The sequence below is a fragment of the Furipterus horrens genome, unplaced genomic scaffold (assembly GCF_987537825.1).
Source record: "Furipterus horrens unplaced genomic scaffold, mFurHor1.1.pri manual_scaffold_8, whole genome shotgun sequence".
Classification (NCBI taxonomy): domain Eukaryota; kingdom Metazoa; phylum Chordata; class Mammalia; order Chiroptera; family Furipteridae; genus Furipterus; species Furipterus horrens.
In genome coordinates, this window is record NW_028327178.1 from 49,768,494 (window position 1) to 49,784,003 (window position 15,510).

Genomic DNA, 15,510 nt, shown 5'->3' on the forward strand with positions numbered 1-15,510 from the left:
ATGTCTCTTATTTTTCTTTCAGGAATTTAATTTCCTTATTGCATTGTTCTGTACTTTTCTGTTTGGATAATTGGTTTTGTTCTTGTATTAGGTTCTCTGCTTTACAACTGATCAAGATGATTTTAAACTTGAGTCTTGTCTTCCAAAGTGTTAACAGTAATCACCTGAGTTTACTGAATTATTGGAGAAAGTTGTGATACAGTGAAACAAGAGTGGGTTTCACAGACATACCTAGATCCAGAGGGTAGCCCTTTCACTTTCCTTCTCACTGACTGAGAAGGAAACTTAGTTATCCTGACTGCTTCTGCTGCCTCAGTCTCCTCATTTGTAAAATGGCTTTTAATAAAAGTTGTGTAAGATGCCTGGCATATAAAGTGGGTCTTCCAAAATGTCATCCTTCTACTTATATAATTTAGTAGCATCTGGGCAATTGGTCAACATGCTTTAAATTTTTTTACAATTAAATAAATCTCGCGATCTTTACATATTGTGGGTAATTATAAAACTAGGGTTTCATTCTACTAGGTTTGCCTCTTAATTGTGTAAAAGGATATTTTAAAATAGTGCAGTGAAGCAATTGACTAACTAATAAAATATGATATTAATATATTAAAAAGTATTTTAAAAACAAGAACCCAATTGAATTTTTTCTATTTGCCATAGTCTGGAAAAAAACATCCTCACAGATTTTTAGGAGCGAGGGTTCTTTGTTTTAATCATTTTAAATTTTCAATTATAGTTGGCATACATTATTATATTAGTTTTAGATGTACACCCTAGTGATTAGACATTATATGACTTACTAAATGATCATCCCAGTAAATCTCATACCCATCTGGCACCATACATAGTTATTAGAATATTATTGACTATATTCCCTATTCTGTAATTTATATCCCCATGACTATTCTATAACAACCAATTTGTACTTCTTAATCCCCTCACCTTTTTCACAAATCCTCACAATCCCCCTTCCATCTGGCAATCATCAAAATGTTTTCTGTATCTATGAGTCTGTTTCTGTTCTGCTTGTTCGTTTATTTTGTTTTTTAGGTTCAGTTGTTGATAGATATGTATTTATTGCCATTTTATTGGTCATATTCTTTATCTTTTTGTTCTTAAAACTCTTTAACATTCCATATAATATTGGTTTGGTGATGAAGTCCTTAAGCTTCTCCTTGCTTGGGAATCTATCTGTAATCTTGGTTGTAGTTCCTTGTTTTTCATCACTTTGAATATTTTTTGCCAATCCCTTCAGTCCTGCAAAGTTTCTGTTGAAAAATCAGCTGGCATTTCTCCTATAGATAACTAACTGCATTCCTCTTGCTGCTTTTACTATTCCCTCTTTGTCTTTCACCTTTGGCATTTTAATTATGCTGTGTCTTGGTGTGGACCCTGTTAGGTTCATCTGGTTTGGAAATATGCACTTCCTGGACTTCTCTGTCTCTTTACTTCACCAAGTTAAGGAATTTTTCTGTCATTTTTTCAAGTAGGTTTTCAATTTCTTGCTGTCTCTCTTCTCCTTCTGGCAACCCCGGGATGTGAATATTGGTACACTTGAAGTTGTCCCAGAGGCTCCTTATACTATCTTCATGTTTTTGGATTGTTTTTTCTTCTTGCTGTTTTGATCGGGTGTTTTTCCTTCCTTATATTTCAAATCACTCATTTAATTCTCAGCTCCACCTACTCTACTGTTGATTCCCTGGAAATCATTCTTCACTTCAGTTAGTGTATCCTTCATTTCTGATTGGTCCTTTTTTATGCTGTTGAGGTTCTTATTAAGTTCACTGAACATCCTTATAACCAGTTTGAGCTCTGCATCTAGGAGATTGCTTGTCTCCATTTCATTTATTTTGTTGTTGTTGTTGTTGTTGTTTTTATTTTTGTTCTGTTCTTTCATTCAGGCCATGTTTCTTTGTCTTTGCCTTTTGGCAGCCTCTCTGTGCTTGTTTCTCTGTATTAGGTAGAGTTATTATGCCTCCCAGGCTTGGTAGCGTGGCCTAATGTAATACATGTCCTGTAGCCTCCAGTAGCACATCCTCCACTATCACCCAAGTTGGGCACTCAAGGTACACCTCCCATGTGGACCGTGTAAACCCTCCATTTGTAGTTGAGCCTTGATTGCTGTTGGCATGTCAATGGGAGGGATTTATCCAGGCCTATCAGCTACAATAACTGGCTGTGACCACTGACCACCAATCTCTGACCACCACGGAGGATCAGCTGTGCAAGTGCCCACCCCATAAAGCAGGAGGACTTATTTCAGCAGGGCTCTGATGCCTGCTGACTTGGCCCCTTGAGTGTGTTGCTTATGGAGATTGGAGATGGTTGGGTGATAGTGCTTTAACATGGAAGATGCCCAGTGCTGGCTCCAGGGGCTCCTGGGAGGTGCAGGCCAATGTCATCCATCACCTGTGTTCTGCCCAGGCCCACCTGGTATGAGCTACAAAGTGATCTGCAGGTGGCTGCTAGTTGTGCTTGGTTCACAGCTTGGAGGTACCTAGGTGAGGCCAAGCTGTGAACAAAGGCCAGCTGCTGCTAGTGCTTACCTGGGGCCACTTAGTGGGAGGCACAGGGGGTGCTGATGCCAGGTACTGCTTCTGTGGGAGACTTTAAGAAAACCTAAGGCATGATCCAAGACAGGCCATTAGTATGGAAAAGCCACTAAAAACAGCATGGATGGGCTCAAAAGTTGAGTGGGTCAGAGCCTCAGGGAATCACCAAGGCAGGGAAAACAGTGTGAGCCAGGTTGATGGAGTCTCAGATATAGTGCCTGCATGTCAGCTCTGGCTCTTGGTGTGAGGGCTCATCAAAGAAACAATGGCCTCTGTCAGCACTTCTGTATGGAAGAAAGCTGCCCTGCCCCCAGCTCTCGCCTTAATGCTGGGCGATTCAGTCCCCTCCATGTATGTCTCTGGTGCCTTTCAAGCTGCTGTCCCAGTGCTGGAGCTCAGAAGGAGTGAGTCTGAGTAAGTCAGCGCTCAGGCCCTTGTAAGAGGAACTGCCTGGGACTCCAGAAGCCCCAGGTCTCACTCAACCACAATCCCTGCTGGTTTTTACAGCCAGAATTTATGGAGACTTCTCTTCCTGGCACTGGAACCCTGGGCTGCGGGACTTGCTGTGGGCTTGGGACCCCTCTCTCCACAGGGGAAACCTCTGCAGCTGAGATATCCCTCCTAATTTTTATCCACCATATGTGGATATGGGACCAGCCCGTTCAGTGTCTTCACCCCTCCTACCAGTCTCAGTATGACTTCTTTTTTATTTATTTTATTTTTTAAATTGATTTTAGAGAGAGAGAGAGAGAAACATCAATGTGAGGGAGAAGCATCAACTGGTTGCCTCCTGTGTGCGCTCCAACTGGGGATTGAACCCACAACCTAAATATGTGCCCTGACCAGATATAGAACACACCACTTTTTGATGTATGGGACGACATTTCAACCAAATGGGTCACTCAGCCTGGGCTCAATATGGCTTCTTTTTTAACTTCCTAATTGTAGAACTTCCATTCAGCTTGATTGCAATCAATTCAAAATGATAGTTGTTCTGTAATTTAGTTGTAATTTTGATGTGAGTAATGGTTCTTGAGAGGGTTTTTTTTTTTTTTTCCATGATGTATAGGGAGTTACTTAAGATGTTTATATATATATAGATTTCTGGGTCTTACCTCAGACCCTGGATCTGGAGTTAGTAGGAAGCCCAGCTATCTGCATATTTCAAAAACTCTCCAAATAATTCTTAAAGTCTCTTTCATTGAAGAACCTCTGTTCTAGATTATATTGAACAGAATGACACAATCAGTATAAGCCTTATTTATTAAAGAATTTCATTGTTTGAGGAAACATTATATGTTTACTAAATGAGAGTTGGGGGTTACATGATCCTACTCTCTCCAAAGACCCCAGAAATCCTCCTTACATTTCTAAGGGCCATCTTTTGTGTATATACATTATTTGCTGAGAGACATGTCACACTTCTGCATTTTGCCAGACTATAGTACTTTTTTTTTTTAACCTCAGAAATACTGATTTTTCTAGCAAGCACAAAATTTATTAGGGATATGTACTTACTTTTTAATAGGACAGTAAATGACAAATTTCAGGCAGCAGACAAAGCTAGAGGGATTTATGCAAACAACTATGACTTTTTTCAGGAAGCTGTGATGATTATTTCTCCCACAGGAATGATTTTTGAGAGCTAAACATAAGCTAGACCATGACCCAAAGGTGTGAAATCTGGAAGAAAATTTGAGGGACAGTAGTTTTTATTTTAGTGCCTTTAAACTTAGTTTCAGACAAACTGTTAGAAATGTCCACTCTTAACTGGTACATCCTCAGAAACATCTAGTCCCATTCCCTTTCTTGATTATTCACTTCATATGAAAAGTGAACACAGTTGACACCTTATTATTGACAAGTCATTTCTTCATTTTACTCCTTGACCATGATTTAAATAGAAATGGAAAAAATAAAGCTATGTGCCAGAATAGTAACAGCACTAGTAATTCTCTTGAAACTTTTATTGCCCAGATAGTAAGAGATAAGCCTTTGACAGATCATCTTTCCTGCAAGGTGTTGGCCTCATCAATAAGGGAGAGCAGTAACTGTCATGAAATTAGAACAAAAATTAGAAAGTAGCTTAATATTCTAGAGATGCCATATATCAAACAATCCAGTATCTCAGTTTTATATGAAAAATTATGTTTCTGATTATTACTTATAAGTCATACATGCTTTGCATGTCCTACAGTGAAAATTATGGACAAAGGAAGAGTTATAAATTCAAAAGCATAATCAGGTTACAAATAATACATAGTGTGAATATAGATTATCCAACAGTAGTGATTGACTCTGCATTCTTAGGAAGAACGAAAATGATATATAATTTAAAGGAAAAATTTTGGAGATGTTTCATGATTATGTATCATGTTAAGGTCCAACTAAAAAACCTAAACACAGACTGCAAAGAATTCAAATTCTCTGAGCAACAATAAGACATGAATAAACTGTCCCACAGTAATCTTTAAAACGAAGGTGTTGCTATTTTTAAGAAAAAGAAAAATCTTCCTCTGGAAAAGGTAAAAAATAAAAACCTATGAAAATAAATTCCCTATTCTATAAAGTCACAAAAATGCTATCACAGAGTATCTAAGTCTTCCTTTTTATTTTATTTTTTCCTGTCCTCTGCATACCTACCTTCCCCTTCCTCACCCTCAGAGTCACCTCTTGACCCATCACTGCATTGAGATTCACACTGTGTCTGAGGCTTCCTTAAATGAAATTTTACAGTATCTTTTGGGAACAGTGCTCCTTGAGGCACACTTGGAAGAACAATGTTTTTATATATTTCCACAGCTTCCACTTTGTTTTTTACTTTTCTCTCATGTCTCATTTCATTTTCTCCAACTCCCCTCTTTCTCCTTTCAGCAGTACCCATGGTTGCTGTCCCAACTTTTTTCCCTCTTGTCCCCCATGTTCCAGGAGTGATAGTTTGTATTTGTTTTGCCACTGAAACGTTTTGCATATGGTGAGATGAGGTATTTTGCTGCTTGGATTCGGTTCAAGCATTGAACCAAAACACGTTTCCCCCAACAGGAAGCCAGCCGTGTATCTCCGTAAATGGCACTGACATCCACCCAGTCCCCCACACTGAGACCTGAGCATACCTTTGTGCAGCCAGTGTGGTGCCTTCTGTGAGTCCTTTTTGTCCTTTCAGTTCCTGTCACCCCGTTAGATGAGACACTGGAGTCTCCTGGCCTAGGTAAGGCAGTAGCCTTCCCATGGCTCTCTAAATGTCCCTTCTTTCCTTTCTTCAGTGAGCCTGAATTGTATTCCCAGTTATTCTCAAGGCACAGCTCCATTATCCTCTGTGGCATCCCATTTCTTAAATCTAGTTCAGGCTGTTCTAATCAGTAAGTAATGCCCATTACCCCATGAAGCTTCGGTTTCCCAAGCTTGCTCTACTACTTCCCCACCTGCACTGGGATCCAGCCAAACTAAATGAGAATATTATTACAAAAATCTCTTTGTACTTCCTACCACCCTGTCTTGGCTCATGAAGCATCCTTCCCACCCATCTGTTTGAGTCCTCACCATCCTTCAAGGCCATTCATATTGTGCCATCTGACAAGGAGCCTTTCCTAATCTCACTGTCTCCCCCTCTTCCCCAGTTGCTTCTGTAGCTCACGCATGGCACTTCACGTGGCTTCTTGTATTGTGTACTGAAGGATGAGGTCTCAAGACTTCTCACTCCTCTTGAATTTTCCTGGGGAGCCTAGTTACAGTGCCCTGAGCATAAGAAGCACTCAGTAACAAGCTGTGAATTTGAAGACTGCCGAAAACCAAGACCAGCTGTACCATATAAATAGGGTTGCTAGAGCAGATGTCCTTTCCAGGAACGCTTCCACTGCTAATTTGACCACTGATCACTCCCCACTCATCTTTAGGCTGTAACTCTGAGTTGTATCACCTTATGCCTTTTCTCTTCCTCCTCTTCTACCTAGTTGTGAGGAGTGAGGAGAGGTCCCTAGAGTTCTGTGCTCCTGGATGGACCCACAGCCCCTACCTCATCCTTCGCATCTAATCATCACTGTCTGATTGGAGATCATTGAGGTTCATCTCATTGTGCCCATTTTCTCAAGAAGCCCTCTTCCTTTTTCCCTTTACCACTCTGTACAGCCCTATCTCCTTCCTCTCTCCGCCTCTCAAAACCCTTCTTCTGTGTCCTCTGGGACTCAAGTCCAGTCACCTGCAACTCCCATTCATCAGCAGCCTCATCCATTCATCTTCCAACTTCCCTAGGCAGCTATTTCAAAACTTCTCCTCTTTTTTTATTAGAGCATGCCATTTATGTAATTTAAAAAACAAGCATACAAAACTTATTTTACAAGGCTGCATATATACATATTTGAGGACCTATATCCAATATACTACAGTGCTGGCCCAGGACAAGGGCTGGGGAGAGGAAAGGGTGCAGGCAGCAGGATTGAAGAGCAAAAGGAAAAAAGTGAAAGTGAAAAGAAATAACAAAAGGAGAGGCCTTGCATGGGCCAACAGAGACTGTGCTATACTCTGAAGAGCAGTAAGTAACATATCTGATATACTTTACAAAAGCAAAAGTCAGACCTGAGTCTATCTAGGCAGACCCACAGCTTACTAGGCACCATGCAGTGTGTCTCCTGTGCTTGGGGCAGGTTGAGAGCCAGAGGTAGGGTCGTGGTGATTAATGTTCAAAGAAACAATGGAGCAGGGATGGTGGGCGGATCTCTGAATTTCCCACACTTCCTACCTCATCTACAGTCACAGCTGATCATCTTGCTTGTTTTATCACTTGGATAATGGAGCAACCAGAAGAGATCATTCAAATGTTCCTCTGCCAAACCACCACATTTACCCTTTGTGCCCATATGCTTGTTGTCTTTCCTGTTCCTCTGGGTAAAATACTTGTCCTATGACTGAAGCCAGCCCCATCCTTGTATGCTGGGGCCCATTACTGTGGGCCCCTTCAAGAACATTGCTCCAGTAGTTGTCTCTTTCCTTTCCTGCATCATCAACTTTCCCCTCTCTATTGAACCATAAGTATTAACACTCAACGATGCCCTAATTTCTCCCATGGGGAGAGGGGGGAGGAAGAAAGAAAAAAGGAGAAAGGGAGGGAGGAAATGAGGGAGGAAGGGGAGCAGAGGAAAATAAATTGTTTTTATCCCTATGTTCCATACTGATGCTCCCTTTTTGTCTATCTTTACACTGACCTTCCCTCATTTGGCAGCTCCTTATATCTACTGGCTCCTCCTCATGAAGGTCTCTCTCTCTCTCTCTCTCTCTCTCTCTCTCTCTCTCTCTCTCTCTCTCTCTCTCTCTCTCTCTCTCTCTCTCCCCCTCTCCCTCTCTCTCTCTCCACTTCCAAAGCACCCTCATGCAGTCGCATCGCTTTAAATACCATCTTTTTGCTGACAACCCCAACACATATGCTGCAGACTTTGATGTCTCCCTTTTATTTCCAACTGCCTCCTTCCTATCTCCTCTGGATGTCTAATATCTCAAAAGTAACTTGTCCCAAACCAAATTCCTGATTTCCCCACCTACCTGCTCCTCTTAGTTCTTTACATTTCAGTAAATGACAACTCCATCTTTCCAATTACTCATACCAGAAACCTGGTTGTTATACCTACACAATCTATAGCCAGCTCACAGACAAATGTATCTCAAGTTTGACCCTGTCTTACCACTTCCACTGCTGCCATCTTATCCCAAAGCATCCTCATCTCTTGCATGGATTATTGCAATAGCCTCATAACTGATATTCCTGTTTCTATTATTGACCCCCACACACAGTCTATTCTAAATACTGCTGCCAGTGCAATCCTGTTAAAACATAAGCCAGATCACACACTCTGCCACTCAGAATCCTCCCATAGTTACCATCTCCTGCAGAGAAAAAGCAAAATCTTCCTAGTGATCCATGGAGGTCCTCCCACTCTGACATTTCTCCCACCATGTTCCCCAGCTTATTCCATTCCAGTCACACCTCAGTATTTTACAGTCTCATCTTGTACCTTTTGACTTTTTCTTCCCCCTGCTTAGAGTGCTCCTTCCTGAATATCAGCATATTTCACTCCCGTTCCTCTTTCAGGTGTCTGCTCACGTGCTATTTTCTCTATAATCCCCCGTCTCAGGTCTTAGTAGCAACGACCTGTCCTCACAGTCCCCACCACATTGCTCCTGTTTCCCTGTAGCTCTCTCTTAGGGTATTTGTTTACATCTGAGTCTTTCTTTCCCCTCAAGAATGTAACTTCCATGAGGACAGAGGTTTTTGTTTTACCCATGAGTTCACTGCTTTATTCCTAAAAGAGTTCATGGCACATACTTGAGTACTCAGTAAACACTTGTTGAATAAATGAAGAATATTGCTGATATTCCCCTACATTCAAGGACAACCTTGCACAGGTCACCCTTAGGCTATGATTCTGAGCACCCAAGCAGTCCCCTTGGTGCTTCCTCATCTTTCTCTCCCTTCCCTTTAGGAAGGCTTCCTGTTCCCTGAGGTAAGAGTGTCCCCATGCTATGGGTTGAGAGTTACTAGCTCCAGGCTGCACTGATGGCTTCATGGCCTCCTGGGCCTGCATCCTCACACATTCTGGTAAATTTTTTGCAGGCAGTTCAGTAGTGAAAATTGGGCTCAAACCTTAAGCCAGTGGCTGAGTACCTCATGTTCTCAGCTTGGCATGCTGTTGTCATTTAATTTGACATCGAACACAGGGCCAAGACTGACTGTTTTCTGCCAATTTGAAAACCAACCAAATCCTTATGGGATAATTGGTTTCTTTTTTTTGAGATTTTTTTTCACATTAGACATTATATCTGAAACCTTAAATAATGCAGGTTCACTGGGATACTACCCTTTTCCTATCTTCTTAGCACCAAAACAAAACAAAACAAAAAACCCAGAGCTGTCACTAATCAGTAGAGTGGGCATCTTTGAAGATTATGTTCCATAATTTTAGCAGCCTCTCATCCTCAATCTTACAGAGATATTTAGCTTATTCATCATTTTAAGGACCTAGATAATGCCCATTGTTAAACATATACATTCAAATATATTCTCTTTAAATGGATCTAAATATGCAGTAAGCTCTGCACAGCAGAAGAGAAAAAAAAAATGCCTTTCCATGAATAATTACAATATATAACCTCCCCAAAAAAGAATTAAAGTTTATGCCAAGAAAATAACAAGACAGGGGGTAAATATTATGAAAACAAGTCTTTTGCCAAGCAGTTTGTAAATTATACTGTGAAATTTAGAGAGACTGGGGTGGGAGGGGGGCACAAGGTATCATTTGCAACCACATTCTGACACTAAATTGTCCTCTGTCTGAGGCTGACTGACGGGTCACAGCACATGTTTCCAAAGAAACAAAGTGGAGAGAACAGCATCTTGTGGAAGGGGAACATGAAGATGCCCATTTCAGGAAGAGCTGGAGAGCAGAGCAGGCGGAGAACAGGAATGACATATATTTAGAGTGAACCAGAATAAATGACACACACCTCCATGAGGTTATCTCAGGGCCATGATTTGTTTCATCCCACTTGTGTCTGTGTTCATGCTTCCCTAGAGTAGTGCTAAACCCAGACATTCGGGTCAATCCCTTCACTCAGGCACATCACAGTGATCTAGTGGCTGTGCCCTGTTGCAGGCAAAGTGTGGGTGGCTCCCAGACAGGGCCAGGCAGCCCTTCTTCACGTTTTGAGTCCCCCCTCTCCAGTCTTGTATGACTGCTACTCTAATTACATTGCAACTGTGTCCTGCAAAGATAGAACATTTCATTTTCTTGACCTACAATGTGAAATGAGTTAAAAGCAAGCACTGAAGAATGGTAATACTCCTGTTACACTGGCTGCATAGCAATGTGCTTGCCTGCTTCCTAAAGGGAGTGAAAGGCTGCAGGGATGATCTCTTTTCCTTATCCGGAGAGGTGCTGAGTCATTCACCAGTTCTCACACAGGACAGGTAAAAGGCTAAAGGAACACGTAACTAGTTGCCTGGTTAACAGAAGCAAATGCATGGCCATGATCAGGAAAACTCTTCTCTTACTGAATGTTTACAATATATGGGTTCTAGCCATGTTATTTATTTATTTTTCTTAATTCAAGTGTTTTAAGCTAAACTAAGGTTTTCTAAAAATGTTTTTTCCCAAGTAGTGCATTTACTGGCATAATTTAGTTGTGAAAAACTTAGTGATTCATTTAGGTATTTGGAGAATTTACAATCTAACTAGTGAGACACATGGAATTGCTACCAATATGCCAATATTTAGAAGAACAAAACCAATTTTATTTCATTTTTTAAGTTAAGATTTCTTAAATTAGATAGAAAAATCAAAATTAAAAACATTGGACCTTTTTCAGTTTTGTGAATTTGAAGTATGCTTTTTTACATAGGTTGCTCTTTTTCACTTTTCATTTATATTTTTATAGCAATACACATTTTATCTTTAATTTTTTCCTAGCAATTTACTTAATGTAACAGTGTCCTCCAAACCTATCGCTTGGTTGTATGTTCCAGTGGTGTATTGGAGCAGTATACTTAAGATGTAACTACAATAAAAGTAGTAAACATGAATATTTTCAAAGTTTATCTGGACAACTGATGTGAGAGATATTCATTCAAACAAAGTAGCAGGACATCCTCCTGAGGTTGTCAGAAGTAAAAATGACATGTGAAGGGTTATCCAGAAGGGTTTGTATTTAATAAGGTGTGATTTTTACATCACTGCTTCCATTGCGATTGTCATCAGAATGTCCACACGGAGGAGAAGCGCAGGTGATCATGGTGCTCTGTGTAACCAGCTTCTCCAGCGTGATGGCCACAGTTATGTTCAGGCTGCACAGTCACCTGTAAAACCTTAATATGAACACCTATTGAAAGAAACAGTTTGTTCCCAATGGAAACAGATGAAAAGTTAAGAGTTTGATGCTCCCTGTTTCTCTGAGATGGCTCACCTTAGAATAAACCCAGTCTAGAATGCACAGACACTATGATGATTACGTTTTTCAATAACCAGCTGAAACATGAATGGAAAACCCAATGAAAGGGTAAAAAGGGGTGGTACATTCATTTTTAATTACATTTCTGCCAACAAAAACAAGAGGAAAATTTTAAAGTGAGAAATTTGACCATACAGTTTTCCTCCTTTCAGGATGGTTTTTCAACCTAGGAAGGGTGACATGATAGCTCAGATGCTGAGCAGTATCTCATTCTGATTAAAAAGGTAGAAGCCCTTTAAAAAAATTGATTCCATGTAGTGAACTGAACATTACATTCCTAATATTGTTCATCTTGGACTCATTTAGCAGAGGAAATGGATATATTTCATCAGACGTTGATGTGACATTCCATCACATTATACCACAGACAGGACAAATGGTGTTTTGGAAATGGGAAAGCCAGAGAGCTAAGACAGCCGTGCCTGTAAGGCTCTGGTTATCTCATTTAAACAGATATTAAATGTTGTGCCAGTAGTATGATCATCAGCTCCTTCCTACTTTGTATAAATTGCTTACAAGGAGTCTTTTGCCTACCAGATATGACCTAGATTTAGATTTCCAAAGGTGGGGGGTAGGGGGAATCTCTATTGTTGTTAAAAAATAGTTGCTGGTAAAATGCATAGCAAATGAGCTTATCTCACTTTTCCAGGTGTTTGGGTTAATATGTTATGGAATTACTTCTTCATTTATGAAAAATAATTGAGAAAAATGTTCCAGCAAATCGAATTTGGATAAAGGCTTAGAATAGCTATTGTGTTGTTAGCAAGTTTTAAAATGGCAGAAAGAGCAGGGAGCCAATAGAGATAATAAAAATATAAAAAACTGTGTTTGAGAAGAGTCTCTTATAAAAGGGTCAGTTATGGGTGTGTTATCCAACTCATATTATAATTTAGTAAAATACTGAAGAACAATGTGAACAATTACACTCCTTTCAGTGCATATGGAAGCTGTAGAAAAAGTCAAAGCTTGTCCATCTGCGAGCTCTGATAAGTCTTACTGCTCTCTTACATGCAGCAAAAAACAATTTTTAATGTAACATCTTTATTCTCTCTTACTCACCCTTTTTGTTATTCATTTCCTTTCATCTTTAGGAGCCGCTACTCCAAAACCTGTCCCAGAACCTGAGAAACAGACCGACCATACAGTTAAAATTGCTGGAGTCATTGCTGGCATCTTGCTGTTTGTTATTATATTTCTTGGAGTTGTGTTGATAATGAAGAAAAGGTGAGCTCCCCACTATTGCCACAGACGTGGTTCTGTCCCATTATTGCCAAGTTGCTTCATGTGTGTGAAAATATTCAGTTATTGAATTGGCTTTGATGATCAAGACACATCTGTATTTCTGTTGACATTTTTCATCATGTAGCACTCAAGGTTATGGGACAAAATTTAGAGTAAATGGTTGTTATTTTGTATGAATGTGCAGAGCAAATCATTCAAGGTAACATAAAAATTGTGTTTTTTCCCACAAGTCAGTACTTAAAGCTCTACAGGATCTTTAAAGACATTTTATTCACCAGGAAATTTTTAGTACTTATTACTGACATTATTAACATATTTGATGTCTTTGGGGATATGAGAAAGAAGACTTTCTTCTCATTATAATGAAGATAATGAAGATGACAGTATTGAGCCTGTGTTATGTGCAGGCACCATGCTAGGAGGTTAATCACCACAACACCCCATGAGAAAGAGACTCTCAAAGAACACACAGACAGAAACACAGGGCATGGATGTGGTTAAGGACAAGAACTAGAGCACATTGCCTGTTATAAGACTGCACTGTCTAGCCAAGGGGTGGCCCAGGGAGGAGGCAAACAGATAGAGCTATAATAAGCAATCCTTACCTTGATACTTGAAAAATATATAGAGTCTTCTGTTTTATGAAAATATGCAAAAATTTGCTTAATACAATACAACATTAAATTTATATAAAAATTATCAACATAAAAATATAGATGACAAAGGAATGATAGGATAAATTTTCCCAAACAGGGAATACTCAGATCATGTTTCTTTTCTCTATAGTTTTAAAACAATTACAGAGTGGGAATAAAGTCATGGATGGGCGGGGGTGAGGATAGAGAGACTGGGAAAGTGAAGTCTTGTCTGGTCATTTAAGGAGGCTAAACCTGGCCTTAAACTCTGCTGGTGCCCTTTAAGATCACTCTGTTGTGAGGGTAAGCATAGTGTGGAGGAAAAAGAACTGGAATCAGAAAGACCAGTCAAATGAAGAGAGGGAGTAACTTTATAAAAATTAGAAGGTAAGTTTCAGTAGCCATTTGGAGACAGAAGCTGAGGGAGATGGAACAGTATAGAAAGAATCTAATTACTAGCTTGGACAACTTAGTGGAGATACTATCATTGACTAAACTGTGAAATATGGGAAGTAGAACATATTTAGGGAGTAAAAATGGAGAGTTCAGTTTTACACTTTCTATGTTCACTATTCCTGTAAAGTTAAATGGAGATACCCACTAGGCAGTTGGGTATGCTGGCGTGGACTAGGTATAATACATTCCATAGTCTAAATTGTCAGCGTATCCTGGAGTGGAAGCCATGAGTTTGGATGAGGTCACTCAAAGTTAGTGTAGAGTGTGAAGAAGGAAGTCAAGGATGGAGATAAAAAGTTGGGTAACAGCAATATTTAAGGGGTAAGTTAGTATCCAAATACATGTATGGGTATATTCTTCTTTTCTTCCTTAGTTGATATTTATTGTTGTAGTCAGGCCTCAGGACAAACTGTTGCTCTGTCTCAGCTGTATATATCACTAATGGATCCCCATCATTTCAACTCTTCCTTTTCACTTGCCATACAGCCTCTATTCCTTTCTCTTTTTTCACCTGTTATATTATTTCTCTTCTTATTTTTAGTTTTTTTTTTTTCATTTCACTTCTCTGTACCTTTTTAATTTACTCTTTTTTCTTCTTTTTTAGCTATTTATCTCTATTTCTTTCTTCCTCCATATATCTTTGTTTTTCATTTTCTATTTTTCTTCTATCTCACCTCTCATATATTTTTCTCCTGGATATACTTAATTTCTTTGCACCTTGATGTTTATATAGATAGCTTATCTTTGGTACTAGTGGTCTGTACTGTTGGTTTTCTTTTTAGTATGATTCTGTATAAATTCTAAGCAATACTAGGTCCTTCCATGCCTGCATATTAAAACTAAACATTTTGTAGACATTTATTTCAAGATGTGGGAATATGTGGAGTTTTATGTTATCTCGCACACAATTACGCTGTGACCTTAGCTAAACATTAACTCATCTTCCAAGGGTCTATTCTGCTGGATTCATTCATTATTCTACTTGGGCCTCTCAGGTAGTCATGGAGGTTATGTGGTAAATTATGCATTTGAAGATATTGCCTATAGTGACATGTGGCCTTGATACAACTTTAGACTAAATACCAATAACTCATATAAAATTTACATGATTATTTACTAGGTAGTAATCTTAAGCGATTGTCTTCACAGCATATGCCACTTTTGTTTTTACGTTTTTTCAGAATACAGAATATGCTCTTTGTAAGGCAAATTTGCCAATATAATATGCCCATAGTACAAAACTTGTATGATTTAGACCTGAATGGTAATGTAGTATAAACTGTCATATTTAACAGACATTCTTAAAACTTCTTATTGTTCAGGGTTTTTCCACAAAATTTAAACCTATATTTTAAAGTTTTATTTTCAAACAGAATAGTTAAAACATGATAGTACTCATAGATAAATTGCTGGAGTGTTTTTGGTATGTAATAAGCTATATTGTTTGGTTCCAAGGAACACTGAATATATTTTTTATTGAAATATAAGTAACATATAACATTTTATAGTTTCAGATGTAAAGCATACATTTGGAAATGATTATCAAGTTAATATCTGTTACCAATTACATAATTACAAAAATATTTTTTCTTGTCATGAGGACTTAAGATCTACTCTCTTAGCAATTTTCA

General features: G+C 39.1%; 1 protein-coding gene across 6 annotated transcripts in view; it reads left to right on the plus strand.

Moving 5' to 3' along the window:
• Positions 1 to 15,510, plus strand: part of PTPRM (protein tyrosine phosphatase receptor type M) — an 883,942-nt gene that overhangs the window by 581,394 nt on the left and 287,038 nt on the right. For all 6 annotated transcript variants that reach the window (XM_090285792.1, XM_090285794.1, XM_090285793.1 and 3 more), the window contains one exon: positions 12,638 to 12,770. In XM_090285792.1, the coding sequence (XP_090141918.1) occupies positions 12,638 to 12,770 (133 nt within the window). The remainder of the gene's footprint in view (positions 1 to 12,637; positions 12,771 to 15,510) is intronic.